We start from the raw sequence: 16,328 nt of genomic DNA, 5'->3' as shown, positions 1-16,328 counted from the left end.
GCCACAGTAGCAGGTTAGAGCAGCCTGCGGACAGCCCTAGCTTGCCCTCCCTACCTCCCACTGCCATAGTCCCTATGGGCCTCACTGTAGCAGGGGATCCCTGGGGTGCAGGCCTGTCTCTTCCTGCCCTCAATCTGCCCTGAAACATCCCCTGTACCAGAAGAATCTATGGGGTTGGCACTGAGCCCCTGGTGCAATTCACCCAGGAGAGCCATGCAGCCCCTTGGTGCCAGCCCAGCTTCACCCTACTCTGCACACACAGCAGGTGCAAAGCGACTGCACAGGGGAGGAGGAGGAGCCTCCTTGGTTGAGTCCTCTTGAGCCTGCCTCTCTCTATTTTCAAGAAAACCAGGAAGTTCAAACACAAAAGACACTTTGTGAAAAACAGTTCAGGTGGCTGAGAGACAGCGAAGCAAAGCCCAAACGCACAATGCCAGGAAACACAGCACAAAGCCATTCACCTACATCCCTCCTCTTCTCTCTCACTCACTCACACACTGCCCATTCCCCCAGCCGACCAGTCCTACTCAGCTACTGTCACCACAGTCAGACCCTTAACTCTACCCTCCGTGGAGTGCCATGAAACAATGCTTACATCTCCTGGACAAAAAGCTACATAAAGAAATATGCATGGCAGAGATCAGTACATGCACCCTGCTCAGGACACATGACCAAAGGAGCCCCAGTGACATCAATCTAAAACTATTCATTACACCCAAAAAATTTTACATAACAGCTGGAGTTTACAAGTCCTCTCATATGCTACCTGTCACCATTTACAAACAAAGTCACAGCACACAAACACTGCAATCTGTGCAATTATGATTTACCAAATTGCAGAACCCATCAAAAAGACTGAGATGTAATATTGCTCCACATAAACAAATATGCTACCCCACAAAATCAAAATAACTTGATTGGTAGCCTACAACTGTGAGCTGAAGGTTCAATGTCTTAATATAACAATGTCAACTCCAAAATACTGCCACATTCACACCTATTTCCACATACACTCTTATCATTGTGTAGATTTCCCATCTTAAATTCATACTGAACACATTCAAAATAAATGTTTATTTAAAAAAAAATTCATTAGGTGACACCTCTAGTGGGAAAAATACTGGTAACATATTCTAGTTCACAATATTAAAATTACAAACAAAAGGACATATTAGTTGTGATTCTTGACAAGTCCTAAACGGAAATAACCCAGATTCAAGCTACCCATGAAAAATACAGATTAATCCCATAGGAACACTGGCATTAAACAGGCCCTGTCTACAGGTGTGTTTTGATTTTGTAAACACTTCCCTTCTGGGCTTACAGATGGCAGAGTTAAGGGTATCTGGGTGGCCTGTGAGTGTGGATGAGTAGAACAGCTTTTCTCTGGGAATGGATGGTATCTGGGAACAGGGATGTGTGGGGCTGATGTACCGTGGTATATGGTGTTACACTGTGTTGTGTGTGTTCCAGTTTTGCATTGTTGTCCCTTAGTGACTTGCTCTTCTTGATGTTACCTTAACATTGCACACAACCCCTTAGCAACTTGTTTTTTACCCCTGTGACCTGTGTCCCTGGGGACACCCCTGGGTGAGTCACCACAGCAGGGACTGACCCTGAAATCTCTGATTCCCCAAGCATGAGCTGCTACTCCCTGAGCTAAAAGACCCCACTGCTTGGCCAGGCTACAGCTCCTTAGCCTGCACCTCCGTCTCAGCCAGGCTGAGGGGACAGAGCCTTGAGAGTGGGGATGGGTCACAGACCTCTGAACTAAGGTGGCAACCAGAGAGGTTCCCTTCTGGTGCCAGGCCAGCCCAGGGACCTGGGGCACTAGCACAGCCAGGCTGGGCACCTCGCTGGCTCCCTGGGCTGCTATAGACTGGGAGCCAGGCCAGAAGGGGGACAGCCGCAGCAAGGAGTAGGTCCCTGCCAGCCGCCAGGACCCAGAACCGCGGAGGGGAAGGGGCTGCTCCTGGGATCCCATCCATCCGCCCCCGCGCTGGGGCTTCCCGCGGCCCCCTTACCTCCTCCACCAGGGTGGCGAAGTGCTCCAGGGAGGAGGCGGGCAGGTCCCCGTAGAGTAGTTCCCCGGGGCCGGGCGGGGCGCTCAGCGGCCCGGGACCCCTGCGGAGGAAGAACAGCGCCTTGCTGCGGCCGGGGCTGGCGGGGAGCTGGGTGCTGAGCGCCAGCTGCCCCGCCGGGCTCAGCGTCACCACCAGCAGCGGCGGCTGCCCCGCGGCGCCCTCCAGGAAGCCCCGCAGCAGGGGCTGCGCCTCGGGGCTACCCACACAGCGCTCCCAGCGCTCCGGCTTCAGCCGCAGGCTCCGCAACACGCGCTCCCCGAGCAGCCGGACGCGGGGATCCGAGCCGGGGGCGTCCTCCGCGGGGGACCCCTCCTCCTCCTCCGGGCCGGCCATGGCGCTGCAGGCAGGACACCCCGGAGCGGGGGCTGCGCTCTGGTCCCGGAGCTGGGGACTAAGCTCGGGACAGGGTCGGGGAGAGGGCTGCGCCCGGGTCCCGGAGCTGGGGGCTGCGCTCGGGCACGGTCCGGGAAGGGGGCTGCGCTGCGGGCCTGGGGCTGCGCTTGATGCTCCGCCGAGGCTCCTTGGCGACCGTGTGTACAGGGCGGAGCTGCGGTTGCTCTGGGGACCGGACGCGGCTCCTCCTCAGCCTGAGGCAGCCGCCGGGGCCGCTCCGGTTCCCTCCGGCTGGCAAGCCTTGAGCGGCAGGAGGTGGAAGCTTGTGGCTCCACCGGGGTGGGTGTTTCATGATGAGTGCAGGGTAGGGATAGCTCAGTGGTTTGAGCATTGGCCTGCTAAACCCAGAATTGTGAGTTCAATCCTTGAGGGGGCCACTTAGGGCCCTGGGGGTTGGACTAGATGACCTCCTGAGCTCCCTTCTCAACCCTCATAGTCTATGATTCTATGACTGTGGCACATGCCACCCCCTGCTGGCCCTGGGTCCCAGAGGTGTGCCTCTGCTGTGCTGTGTCCTAGTGCCATCACTCTGCCAGCCACCTGCACCTGGCTCGCCTGGCGTTTGACTTGTCTGTCCCAGCATGACCAGATGTCCTGATTTTATAGGGTCAGTCCCAATATTTGGGGCTTTTTCATATATAGGCACCTATTGCTCTTCCACCCGGTCCCAATTTTTCACACTTGCTATCTGGTCACCCTAAGTGTGCATAGGCACTAGAACTGGGGTGCTGGAACTAGAAGGGGGGACTGCCACACCCCCTGGCTTGAAGTAGTTTTCATCATATCCAGGGTTTACAATTTGGTTCACTGGTGCATGTGCACACACACACACACTCTCTCTCTCTCTCTCTAAAAAAAGAAGAACAGGAGGACTTGTGGCACCTTAGAGACTAACAAATTTATTAGAGCATAAGCTTTCGTGGACTACAGCCCACTTCTTCGGATGCATATAGAATGGAACATATATTGAGGAGATATATATACACACACATACAGAGAGCATAAACAGGTGGGAGTTGTCTTACCACCTCTGAGAGGCCAATTAATTAAGAGAAAAAAAACTTTTGAAGTGATAATCAAGCTAGCCCAGTACAGACAGTTAGATAACAAGTGTGAGAATACTTACAAGGGGAGATAGATTCAATGTTTGTAATGGCTCAACCATTCCCAGTCCTTATTCAAACCGGAGTTGATTGTGTCTAGTTTGCATATCAATTCTAGCTCAGCAGTTTCTCGTTGGAGTCTGTTTTTGAAGTTTTTCTGTTGTAATATAGCCACCCGCAGGTCTGTCACTGAATGACCAGACAGGTTAAAGTGTTCTCCCACTGGTTTTTGAGTATTTTGATTCCTGATGTCAGATTTGTGTCCATTAATTCTTTTGCGTAGAGACTGTCCGGTTTGGCCAATGTACATGGCAGAGGGGCATTGCTGGCACATGATGGCATATATCACATTGGTAGATGTGCAGGTGAACGAGCCCCTGATGGTATGGCTGATGTGATTAGGTCCTATGATGATGTCACTGGAATAGATATGTGGACAGAGTTGACATCGGGGTTTGTTACAAGGATAGGTTCCTGGGTTAGTGGTTTTGTTCAGTGATGTGTGGTTGCTGGTGAGTATTTGCTTTAGGTTGGGGGGTTGTCTGTAAGCGAGGACAGGTCTGTCTCCCAAGATCTGTGAGAGTAAAGGATCATCTTTCAGGATAGGTTGTAGATCTCTGATGATGCGCTGGAGAGGTTTTAGTTGGGGGCTGAAGGTGACAGCTAGTGGTGTTCTGTTATTTTCTTTGTTGGGCCTGTCTTGTAGGAGGTGACTTCTGGGTACTCGTCTGGCTCTGTCAATCTGTTTTTTCACTTCAGCAGGTGGGTATTGTAGTTTTAAGAATGCTTGATAGAGATCTTGTAGGTGCTTGTCTCTATCCGAGGGATTGGAGCAAATGCGGTTATATCTTAGAGCTTGGCTGTAGACAATGGATCGTGTGGTGTGTCCTGGATGGAAGCTGGAGGCATGTAGGTAAGTGTAGCGGTCAGTAGGTTTCCGGTATAGGGTGGTATTTATGTGACCATCGCTTATTAGCACAGTAGTGTCCAGGAAATGGACCGCTTGTGTGGATTGATCTAGGCTGAGGTTGATGGTGGGATGGAAATTATTGAAATCATGGTGAAATTCCTCAAGGGCTTCTTTTCCATGGGTCCAGATGATGAAGATGTCATCAATGTAGCGCAAGTAGAGTAGGGGCGTTAGGGGACGAGAGCTAAGGAAGCGTTGTTCTAAGTCAGCCATAAAAATGTTGGCATATTGTGGGGCCATGCGGGTACCCATAGCAGTGCCGCTGACTTGAAGGTATATATTGTCCCCAAATGTGAAATAGTTGTGGGTGAGGACAAAATCACAAAGTTCAGCCACCAGGTTAGCTGTGACATTATCAGGGATACTGTTCCTGATAGCTTGTAGTCCATCTTTGTGTGGAATATTGGTGTAGAGGGCTTCTACGTCCATAGTGGCCAGGATGGTGTTTTCTGGAAGATCACCGATGGATTGTAGTTTCCTCAGGAAGTCAGTGGTGTCTCGAAGATAGCTGGGAGTGCTGGTAGCGTAGGGTCTGAGGAGAGAGTCTACATAACCAGACAAGCCTGATGTTAGGGTGCCAATGCCTGAGATGATGGGGCGTCCAGGATATCCAGGTTTATGGATCTTGGGTAGCAAATAGAATACCCCTGGTCGGGGTTCTAGGCATGTGTCTGTACAGATTTGTTCCTGTGCTTTGTCAGGGAGTTTTTTTAGCAGATGGTGTAGTTTCTTTAGGTAATCCTCAGTGGGATCAGAGGACAATGGCCTGTAGAATGTGGTGTTAGAGAGCTGTCTAGCAGCCTCCTGGTCATATTCCAATTTATTCATGATGACGACAGCACCTCCTTTGTCAGCCTTTTTGATTATGATGTCAGGGTTGTTTCTGAGGCTGTAGATGGCGTTGTGTTCTGCATGGCTGAGGTTATGTGGCAAGTGATGTTGCTTTTCCACAATTTCAGCCTTTGCACGTCGACGGAAGCAATCTATGTAGAAATCCAGTCTGTTGTTTCGACCGTCCGGAGGAGTCCACGCAGAATCCTTTTTTTTGTAGTGCTGGTAAGGAGGATTCTGTGGGTTAGTATGCTGTTCAGAGGTATGTTGGAAATATTCTTTGAGTCGGAGACGTCGAAAGTAGGATTCTAGGTCACCGCAGAACTGTATCATATTCATGGGTCTGGAGGGACAAAAGGAGAGGCCCCGAGATAGGACAGACTCTTCTGCTGGGCTAAGAGTATAGCTGGAAAGATTAACAATATTGCTGGGTGGGTTAAGGGAACTGCTGTTGCGGCTGCTTGTGGCATGTAGCAGTTTAGATAGTTTAGTGTCCTTTTTCCTTTGTAGAGAGGCAAAGTTTGTCTTGTAAATGGCTTGTCTAGTTTTTGTAAAGTCTATCCATGAGGAAGTTTGTGTGGAAGGTTGGTTTCTTATGAGAGTATCCAGTTCTGAGAGCTCATTCTTAATCTTTCCCTGTTTGCTGTATAGGATGCTGATCAGGTGATTTCGCAGTTTCTCTCTCTCTCTCTTTCTCCAGCACTCCTCCCAGTGGGGGCGGGGGGGGAAGGCTGGCGAGTTCTGTGGGGTTCCATGGCCTGCCCTGCCGGCTACAGCTTTGGAGGTGACACAAAGGAGTGGATTGTGCTTGCACTTGGATTTCAACCTGTGGTCCATGAACCCTGGGGGTTTGCAGACTAATTTCCCAAAGGAGTCTGCCAATGAAACAAGGTTGAACCCCCCTGCTCTAGTGCTTTGTGCCTGAGGGAGCCTTTGCAGCATTGGGATGTCACCAGAAGCTGAACGTCCTTCCAAGGGGGTTGACTGGAAGGGGGAATTGGCCTGGTTCTGCTGGGCAGCATTGGTGCTAGAGTTCCTCTGCACAGCTTTGTTTGCAGAACTGCAGGGACAGGGTTCCTGTCAGGGTTCGTCCCAGGTAGTGCAAACCCCAAGATCACATTCCTGCCTTCTAGCAGAGTGGGCTGCATGCAGCTGGGCAATAGTTTTAGCAATTTCTTGTGCAGGAGGCAGTTTTTTCTTTGTGGCATAGAAGCCTGCAGAGCTTTCTCTTGTGCTTTGAGAGCCAGTCTGACGCTCCCTGCTGCATTTATTGTGACCTACTGGGAAGGTGTGTGTGACGGGTTCAGTCACAGAGATCCCCCTTGGGGCTGTTACCTGATGTGCTGAAATTACCTCTGAGCCCATTTTCCCTGCCAGCTTGGGACTACCAGAACCCTGCCTTTTGAGCCAGTCATGCTAGCCTGCTGCAACACAGACTCAGGGTCTGAATCACACCCCCAAAGCTGCAGGCTTTAAGTGAAAACTGCTCAGCAGGTTACCTACCTCCAGCACCCAGTTCCCAATGGGATCCAAACCTCAAATAAATCTTCTACTCTGTATAAAGCTTATACAGGGTAAACTCATAAATTGTCCACCCTCTATAACACTGATAGAGAGATATGCACAGCTGTTTGCTCCCCCAGGTATTAATCACTTACTCTGGGCATATTAATAAACAAAAAGGTTATTTTATTAAGTATAAAAAGTAGGATTTAAGTGGTTTCAAGTAATAACAGACAGAACAAAGTCAGTCACCAAGCAAAATAAAACAAAACACGCAAGTCTAAGCCTAATACATTAAGAAACTAATTACAGGTAAGATCTCACCCTGAGAGATATTATTATTCCAATAAACTTCTTTCCCAGACTAGACTCCTTCCTAGTCTGGGCCCAATCCTTTCCCCTGGTACAGTCCTTGTTAGTTCTAGCAGACATCTTAGGTGGTAAACAGGGGTATTCTCATGACTGGGACCCTTTGTCCTGCTCCACCCCCTTTTATAGCTTTGACACAAGGCGGGAATCTTTTGTCTCTCCAGGTCCCCACCCCGCCATCTAAATGGAAAAGTACCAGATTTAAGATGGATTCCAGTATCAAGTGACATGATCACGTCCTGTGAGATCCCAGCCTCCATTCTTCCTGGGCTGGCCCACAGGTACACAGGAATATTTTCAGGTAAATAGAGCCATTTACAGTTTGATTCTGAAGCACCCTTAATGGCTTCTACTTAATATGTTTACATCAGTAATACAAGTTTATATCTTATTCTCCTAACTCCAGACATAGAAATAATACATGCAAACAAATAGGATGAACACACTCAGTAGATTATAGGCTTTGTAGTGATACCTTACAAGAGACCTTTTGCATAAAGCATATTCCAGTTACATCATATTCACACTCATAAGCATATTTTCATAAAGAACATGGAGTGCAATGTCACAGTGTGTTCAGTCTCCATGGCTCTGCAGCACAGTTCTACTCTTGTTTGGTTGATCTGGGGCTCATTCGGAAATGTCTGAGTTCTAAGTTTTCCCAGAGTGACCTGTAGGGTCCGGGTATGGCAGTGAGTTTCTCTGGGCTGGCTGGCTAGATAATATGGCCAGATCAGCCGCACATAGCAGCACTTTATCTCAGAGATGTGCAGTGGGACTCTTAGCTTTGGGCGACTGTTCCAGTAGGGCTGGCAGGTCACCCATGTGTAGATCAAAGAGAATGGAGCGGAGATTCCTCCTTTATTCCCCTTTCTTGCTTGAAAGGCCTCCATTAGCCTACTGTTTATTTTTAGCCTGCCTTAGATGCATGGCACATGATTTAATGTCCTATGTTTTCCCACCAGTTCCATTTTGTAGCAATTGAAGATTCGATCCTGGGTGCCTGACTGAGCCAAAGGCTTTTCTTGGCCCCCGGAAGCAAGCCAGCATCTCCCGTTTTTTTTTTTAAACATGTTTTTACATGTTTGGTTAAAAGGTAGGAATAAATGGTCAGTTTTCAGAATAGAGAGGGGTAAATAGTGGTGTCCCCCATGGGTCTGTACTGGGACCAGTCCTATTCAACATATTCACAAGTGATCTAGAAAAAGGGGTAAATAGCGAGGTGGCAAAATGTGCAGATGTTACAAAACTACTCAAGATAGTTAAGTCCCGAGCAGACTGCAAAGAGCTACATAAGGATCTCTCGAAACTGGGTGACTGGGCAACATAATAGTAGATGAAATTCAATGTTGATAAATGCAAAATAATGCACATTGGAAAACATAATCCCAACTATTCATATAAAATGATGGGGTCTAAATTAGCTGTTACCACTCAAGAGACAGATCTTGGAGTCATTGTGGATAGCTCTCTGAAAACATCCACTCAATGTGCAGCGGCAGTCAAAAAAGCAAACAGAATGTTGGGAATCATTAAGGGATAGATAATAAGACAGAAAATATCTTGCTGCCTCTATATAAATCCATAGTACGCCCACATCTTGAATACTGCGTGCAGATGTGGTCTCCCCATCTCAAAAAAGATGTTTTAGAATTGGAAAAGGTTCAGAAAAGGGCACTAAAAATTATTAGGGGTATAGAATGGCTGCTATATGAGGAGAGATTAATAAAACTAGGACTTTTCAGCTTGGAAAAGAAATGACTAAGGGGGATATGATGGAGGTCTATAAAATCATGACTGGTGCAGAGAACGTAAATAAGGAAGTGTTATTTACTTCTCATAACACAAGAACTAGGGGTTAACAAATGAAATTAATAGGCAGCAGGTTTAAAACAAACAAAAGGAAGTATGTTTTTCACATTACACAAAGTCAACCTGTGGAACTCCTTGTCAGAGGATGTTGTGAAGTCTAAGAGTATAACAGGGTTCAAAAAAGAACTAGATGAATTCATGGAGGATAGATCCATCAATGGCTATTAGCCAGGATGGGCAGGGATGGTATCCCTAGCCTGTTTGCCAGAAGCTGAGAATGGGCAACAGGATGGATCACTTGATGATTACCTGTGCTGTTCATTCCCTCAGGGGCTCCTGGCACTGGCCACTGTCAATATGAGCTAGCATGCATCTGTCTACCCCAGGCTGATCTTCCTCCTCCCAGAGGCCGACATGGTTAGTGCAAGGAGGGTGGTTCTGGGCTCCTTGGGGCCACAGACAGGGAGGTGAAAATGAACAAGCTCAGTGTTTATGTATATATATATATATATACACACATACATACATACACACACACACATACATACATACACACACACACATACATACATACACACACACACACCTTCAGATCCACAGCACAGCTACCTACTGCACTAACAGCTTATGCGGTTAGGGTTAGAGGCAGGGACTCTGGGTTTGCAGAGTGGGTAGCACATAGGGTGACCAGATCACCACACTAAAATATCAGGACACACTGGGGTGCCATCAGCCCCATCCACAGTCCACCCCCGCTCCTCCCAGGCTCTGCCCTCCCCCCACTCGCCTCTTCACCCTCCCCGCCCGCCACTCACCCCTATGGCACCGACTTCCCCTCTGCTGGGTGGGTGCTGGCCTCTTCCTGCCCTCGCCACGCCCCCATTCCACTCCCTTCCCCCAAGTCCCCATCCCTGCCCTGCCTCTTCTCCACCTCCTCCCGAGCATGCCACGTCCCTGCTCCTCCCTCCCAGAAAGCGCTAAGTGTTGCCAAACAGCTGTTAGGCGATGGGAAGCGCTGGAGGAGGGGAGGAGCAGGGATGCGGCACGCTGTGGGGGGGAAAGGGGGGAGGAGGTGAGGCCGAGGGAGCTTAGCTGCAATTTTTCCCCATGGGTGCTCCAGCCCCGGAGCATCCACAGGGTCAGTGCCTCCCTCCCGCTCGCCTCCTTACCTGAATATCGGAACAAATGGCATCCCGATCATACATTGATGGGGATGTGGGACAAAGGGTTAAATATTGGGACTAGTGCTTCACCCTAGTAACACAGTGGGGTCCTAGTCCATGACTGAGCTCCCAGGCACTACCACACTACAAGTTATATCAGAAAAACTGCTTGTGAAGCCTTGCTATTATCCTCTGTGAGGAGCACCCCGTAGAGGAAGCTACAATACACTTTTTACCATTGGGTGATAACTATTTGTGAACTAGTGCTAGAAATCTGGGTGTGAAGATCCCTGAGCTCTCTCCTGGTTCTGGGAGTTAAGTGTGGTCTAGCAGCAGAACAGCCAAGTATAACAGTGCCTTGGTGGATCATCTTCAGGGGCTGAACTTGGATTCTCTGGGTCTAAATGCATGTCCCTCTATTACTTGAGCTGAACAACTACAAGCAATAGCATGCAAGCATCAACAGGCTCTTAAAAGCTAAAGCCAGGACAGAGATTTGTGGTGGGTTTCACAAGATTGAGTCCAATCTTTCCAAAAGACAATGTGGTAAAGAAAGTGAGCCTTGAGGCAGTCACATTACAGAGCTGCATTCTAGTCTCTGCTTTGAGCTCATACATTCCCCCATCCCCCACTTAGCTGTGAAGCAGGAGAACTATAGCTATTCTCTCCCGGAAAGGGCTGTGAGCATGAAAGACACGGAAACATGAAGAGCAAGGATTACAACCAAGGGGCTCTTGTCTCTGCCAGTAGCCAAGCGCCCCTTCTACCAGGCGCTATGTGGGGCAAGTCTCTCTCAAGGCAATCAGCATCAGATAGTTTGCTGGTTGTGGGGGAATATGTGACAGACCTGCAGACTGTGTGAGTGTCACAAGAGGCATTGTGCTTTTCAGGCTTGGGTGAGCAGAAGGCAGAAGCCAGCCCCAAGTCTAGACCAGTAGCCACCTGCTTATGGTCTTCATGGCATATCCCCACCCTATCATCTCATTCACTATCAAGATGTCTAATTCCGCTTCTGATCACCCCCTTGTTATTTTTTAAAATAAGCCCCTTGGTGCTTTCTCTCACACTGCCCCACAAGCTTGGGAAAGCTCCCCGTAAATATCTGCAAAACTAAGAGTATGCATACACTATGCTGAACAGCTATAGCGCCATAGGGTGGACGGTTCCTACATCAACAGAAAGGGTTTTTTCTGTCCCTATAATTAATCCCTCAGATGCAGTAGCTAGGTTGATGAAAGAATTCTTGGGCATGACATTTTCAAAACAGCCCTCAGTGTGTAACTAGCTCTAAGTTGGAAGTGTAGACCAGGCCTAACTATTCCACTCCTTCAAATTCTCCAGGCCTACAGAAGCTTGACAAGTCAGGCTGCTGATATGCTGAGACCACTGCCCTTCACACTGCTCCCCCCCCTTGTCTTAGAGACTAAACTCTTTGGCAGCAAGAACTGTTTTGGTGTGTTTGTACAGCACCTAGCACTATGGTACTACAAATCATGCTGGGATCAGTACAGCTAAACTGGCTGTAGACATACTACTCACCACATGGCCGAGAGTCTCAGGGTGAAAACCTGGGCCATTAAGGGGCCAAGATTGTCACCCTACAACTGCCCTGAATCTGACGCTGTAGGTGTGGGTGGGACTGGCCCCTGCAGATACTCCCTCCACTAGAGGGAGTAACACAATATTGGAACTGGAAAAGGTACAGAAAATGGCAACAAAAATGTTTAGTGGCATGAAACAGCTTCTGTATTAAGGGAGATTAATAAAACGGACTTTAAGGAAGTGTTATTTACTCCTTCTCATAACACAAGAACTAGGGCTCACCCCATGAAATAGTCTGCATATTTAAAACAAAAGGAAGTGTTTTTTTTCCACACAACGCACAGTTAACTTGTGAAACTCTTTGGTAGGGGACGTTGTGAAGGCCAAAAGCATACCTAGGTTTAAAAAAAGAACAAGAAGTTCTTGGAGGATAGGTCCATCAATGGTTGGGCAGGGATGGTGTCCCTAGCCTCTGGTGGCCAGAAACTGGGAGTGGACAACAGAGGATGGATCATTTATTACCTGTTCTGTTAATTCCCTCCAGGGTAACCTGGCATGGGTCGCTGGTGGCAGACAAGATAGTGGGCTAGATGGACCTTTGGTCTTGGCTCTTATGTAATGCTGTCCGCTGGAGCTGGTCCCTACTGTGCACGTGCTCACTCCGCCTAGGGCAGTGGTACCACCTCAGCCAGCAGCTCGTTGTGGGGCATGTTGCTGGGTCTTCCAAAACCAGCACAAAGCCCCATTTCCTGTAAGACTCCTAGAGCCAGAGGGCAGCTCTGGGACATGCAGCCCCTGGCTGGGAAGGACACAGGGCTTCCCAGCCTAGTGAGAGGAGCCTAGATTGTGCCAGCCATTGCTGCAGAGCAGTGCTAAGCACGGGGAAAGGAAGGCAGTGGGTTTCTTTATGTGGTCAGCATGGACAGAAGCCAGCTGTGCTTCTACACCTGTCACTTCTGCTCCACTGCCCAACACACAGCTGGGCTGCTGTGTGTTGGGCAGTGGAGCAGAAGTGACAGGTGTAGTAGCAGGGAGAAAACGTTCCACGGCACATCACTTACTTTTGTATCTGGGTGGGGGTAGCAGTTAGCTCTGCGGCCCTGGCCAAGCTCTAGCCACAGCAATTCACCTCTGCCCCACAAGACATGCCTCTAACTTTGCAATTAGAATGACAATACTGTAAGTATCTTTGGCCCTACCCACCCCTGCACAGCTTCTCACAGGGTACTGAGTAACTTTTCCATTAATTCACTAAGTAATTAGCATCAGTAAAGAGCCAGGATTGCTGTTGCCTCAGTGTGGAAGACTAGTACAGCACATGGGTTTTTTTCTATTCTTATTCACTCCCTCCATTTATTCATGACTTGTTGGCAATGGCTCTATAGACTTGTGAAACAATTCCTACCCTCATCTGGAGAGTTGCTGCATTGAACAGGTTCAGATTTTCCAAGTACTTCTTTGCCTGCATTTTAGTAATAGCTTTACCTAAAAAGTTCTGAGAGACTTCTTACTAGTGTATTGTCACTGTGCCTTGTTAAACAGCAGCTATTTTACACTACATAAGGTTGCCCTCCTAGGAGATAAATAAATGATAACAGGGATTAGGTTATCAGAATTCAGAGCAATGAACAAAAGATGGCTTTAAGTGGCACAGGGTCTCAAAGCCTCCTGACTTTTTGCAGTATTGAATTGTACTTGTCAGTATAGCTTCCCTCTGTAGATGTTACAGCCCTACTAAACCACAAATGATTTGTTATTTAGCCAATTTGTCTCAATTTTCACTCTGAAGATTTAACATTCTTAAAGCTTTGCTACCACTATTTCTTGAGCAAACCTTTCATGTAGGATTAGTTGCTTAAAATTAGCTTTCGGTACAAGAAAAAAAACTTCTGATTAAGCCAGACAGTTAAGCAGGGTCTCCCCATAAATGCACTTGCAACTGTTGTAGTAACCACACAGCTCAGCTGAGCAAGGAACAGCACTAGTTTGACACATCTGATTCAGAGATCCAAGGTCAGAAGGAGCGACTGTGATCATCTAGTCTGACCTCCCATAGAGCACAAGTCACAGAACCCCCCCTGGAATAATTCCCTTTGAACTAAAGAATCTCTTTTTTTAAAAAGATCCACTCTTGATTTAAAAGTTGTCAGTAATGGAAAATCCTTCATGGCCCTTGGTAAATTGTTCCACTGGTTAGCAGAGGAGTGCTGTTCTCGCAGCAGCACACCCTCGGTTATGTTAGTTCACTTGTGAACCTTCCCTTTCCCCTTATCCAGTACTTGATCAGCTGGATGGGACTCAGTCTTTTGCTGTCTAACCAGCCATGTGGCCCTCTGATTGAAAAAAGCTTTCCAGCGATTCTGTCCTATTTAGCACTTCAGTCTCTACCCCTTGGAGCACTAGAGAAGCATCCAACTTGGTATCAGCTCCTTATTTACACTAACAAAATGAGCTGATTGTGTGGCAGAGGAAGATTATTTTCCCTGAACTCAAGTGATACTGAGTAATGCTAGAGGGGGCATGAATCCCTACCCATAGCTCAAGAACGTGAGAGATTCTGGTCTTTCCAGCAGGGCTATGACAGCAATTTAGGATCAGGGTCGTACTCCGCTATTCCCAGTTTTTGTTCACATCAGCACTATGAAGAGATCACATCTGCAAGGATCTGCTCGCTAGCAGAACTCGTAGAATCAAATTGAGAAAGCCATAGTAATAAAGATGAACACTGCAAAATTACTCAAGATTCCTGTGCTCAAGCCCAGTGAAGCTCTAGCTCCAAAATAAACGGTAAAGAGGGTCCCATTTTATTGTGGAATTATCTCATCTTATCATTTGAGATCAGACCCTTATTTACATTGTTACATTCCCACAATTGAAGCAGGGGCTTTCCTAATGTACTCTGGGAAATTCCACGGCCCCATGGGGGTTTTGTGGACCTCACCTTCAGTGACTTCCTGTCATCACAACCGCTGTTACACACAACAGCTTCCAGTCTAAAACCAAAACAATAAATAAAAACACTTGAGGGAAGAAAGGCAGCTGGAAGTTGACAGATGGCTGGTAGCACCAGCAAGAAACATGAATTGCATGTGCTGACATGGGGCAGAGACCTTGTCACTTCTTACTGTATACTTGGTAAGATCAGCACAAGGGGGAACCCTGCCCATGTAGCAGTTGCAGGCATCGCCAGCCCATCACCACTGGCACCCCATGCCCTCACTTGGGGGGGTATGCAGCACTCCACACTCCCCAAAGCTGCTCAGAGCCACTTTCTTTCACACACTTGGCTCAGTTTGCTGTTTTAAGTTTCTTGCTCTGCCCTTCCTGATGGTTCTCTGCATGTTCCCGTTTCTTTGAGGCCGGGATCGACTTGCTAGCCTTGTTCTCGCTGTCCGCCAGCTTCTCTGAAGCTATAATAGCCTCTTTCAACAGGCGCAACTCCCGCTTCTCCTTCCGCTCCTCCATTTCCACGATCTCATCAGCAAACAGAGCCTTCAGGGGCTGGATCAGCTTAGGGATGGTCACAAAGTCCCCAAAACATACCTGAAAAGCAATTAGTTTCAGATTGACATTCACAGGAAGGGGACACAGAAGAGGAATAGCATTTTGCTCTGTGCCTTTGTTTCCCCTTCCACCCTTTGTCTTGTCCATTTACACCTCAAACTCTTTAGACCAGGGACACTCATCATGTCTGTCCAGCACCCAGCCCAGTGGGGTCCAGATCGCAATACAGGGGCAGTGGGTGTTTCCTTTTTTATTTATCTCAGAATCCCCAGAGAAGGCATTGTGTAAAAAGATCTCTTCTGAGCATAAGGCAGGGAACACACAATATAAGAGTTAATGGCACCAATCCTTCGGCTAGTATTTGTTCAGTTCAATAAGTGCAACAAGTTCATGTTTAGTAGCCTTTTGCCATGTAAAGACACACCCAGAAAGAATGCAATGAGGTGAGGGGAAGGGGAGGATGATGGCACTCAGTGCACCGATTATACCTAAGATAGCAATAATGCTTTGACACGCCGGGGCACTTTGGAGAGGACAGTGGCCCACAGACAGGCAATCCCCCTGAATCGCACACAGGGGAGCATATCTAGAACACCAATTTAGAGAGGGCCAATGCATACAAAGGCATCTTTCTGGGAGACAACTTTCCCCATTTAGATGTGGTAATTGCTATGTAAGTGCTGCAGTGGCAGCAGAAAGCACTGGAAGGGTGGGCAGGAGGAAGGGGCGCTGCTCTCTCAGAAGTCAGTGTTGGGGCACCTTGCTATGCTATTGGAGACCGGAGGGCTCTAATCCCCAGCCTGCAGAGGATTAGGTTAGTGCCACGGGGAATTCGGATACTAGACGTGTTTGCCCATCCGTCTGTTAGTCCTGACAATGCATGTACCTCGCTCACACAGAGGGAGGGTTCCAGCGTTGCCTGGGAGCGGCTGCTCTAACATTGCCCCACAAGGTTCCCTCTGGACAAGTGGCTTTTCAGTTCTTACTGGGGAAGTGGCACAGAAAAGCCCCCTCCTTTCACATTCATCCTCTTGGCCTCTACACCAGTGGAACC

At 48.3% G+C, this 16,328-nt stretch overlaps 3 protein-coding genes across 3 annotated transcripts in view; all 3 read right to left on the bottom strand.

Annotated features, from left to right (window-relative positions):
• Positions 1–2,629, bottom strand: part of DNAH9 (dynein axonemal heavy chain 9) — a 405,383-nt gene extending 402,754 nt beyond the window's left edge. Inside the window, exon 1 of the mRNA XM_065563307.1 lies at positions 2,025–2,629. Within this exon, the coding sequence (XP_065419379.1) occupies positions 2,025–2,417 (393 nt within the window). The 5' untranslated portion in view covers positions 2,418–2,629. The remainder of the gene's footprint in view (positions 1–2,024) is intronic.
• Positions 2,630–3,337: 708 nt separating this feature from the next.
• The window catches only part of LOC135974490 (uncharacterized), a 166,503-nt gene continuing 153,512 nt past the window's right edge, over positions 3,338–16,328 (bottom strand). Inside the window, exon 2 of the mRNA XM_065562680.1 lies at positions 3,338–9,199. Within this exon, the coding sequence (XP_065418752.1) occupies positions 3,618–6,323 (2,706 nt within the window). The 5' untranslated portion in view covers positions 6,324–9,199 and the 3' untranslated portion in view covers positions 3,338–3,617. The remainder of the gene's footprint in view (positions 9,200–16,328) is intronic.
• ELAC2 (elaC ribonuclease Z 2) overlaps positions 14,554–16,328 on the bottom strand; it is a 34,216-nt gene continuing 32,441 nt past the window's right edge. The window contains exon 24 of the mRNA XM_005305133.5: positions 14,554–15,313. Coding sequence (XP_005305190.2) covers positions 15,059–15,313 — 255 coding nt within the window. The 3' untranslated portion in view covers positions 14,554–15,058. The remainder of the gene's footprint in view (positions 15,314–16,328) is intronic.

Source organism: Chrysemys picta, chromosome 12 (assembly GCF_011386835.1).
Source record: "Chrysemys picta bellii isolate R12L10 chromosome 12, ASM1138683v2, whole genome shotgun sequence".
Classification (NCBI taxonomy): Eukaryota; Metazoa; Chordata; order Testudines; family Emydidae; genus Chrysemys; species Chrysemys picta.
Note: the sequence above shows the minus strand (reverse complement) of the source record. Positions and strands in the feature narration are given on the sequence as shown.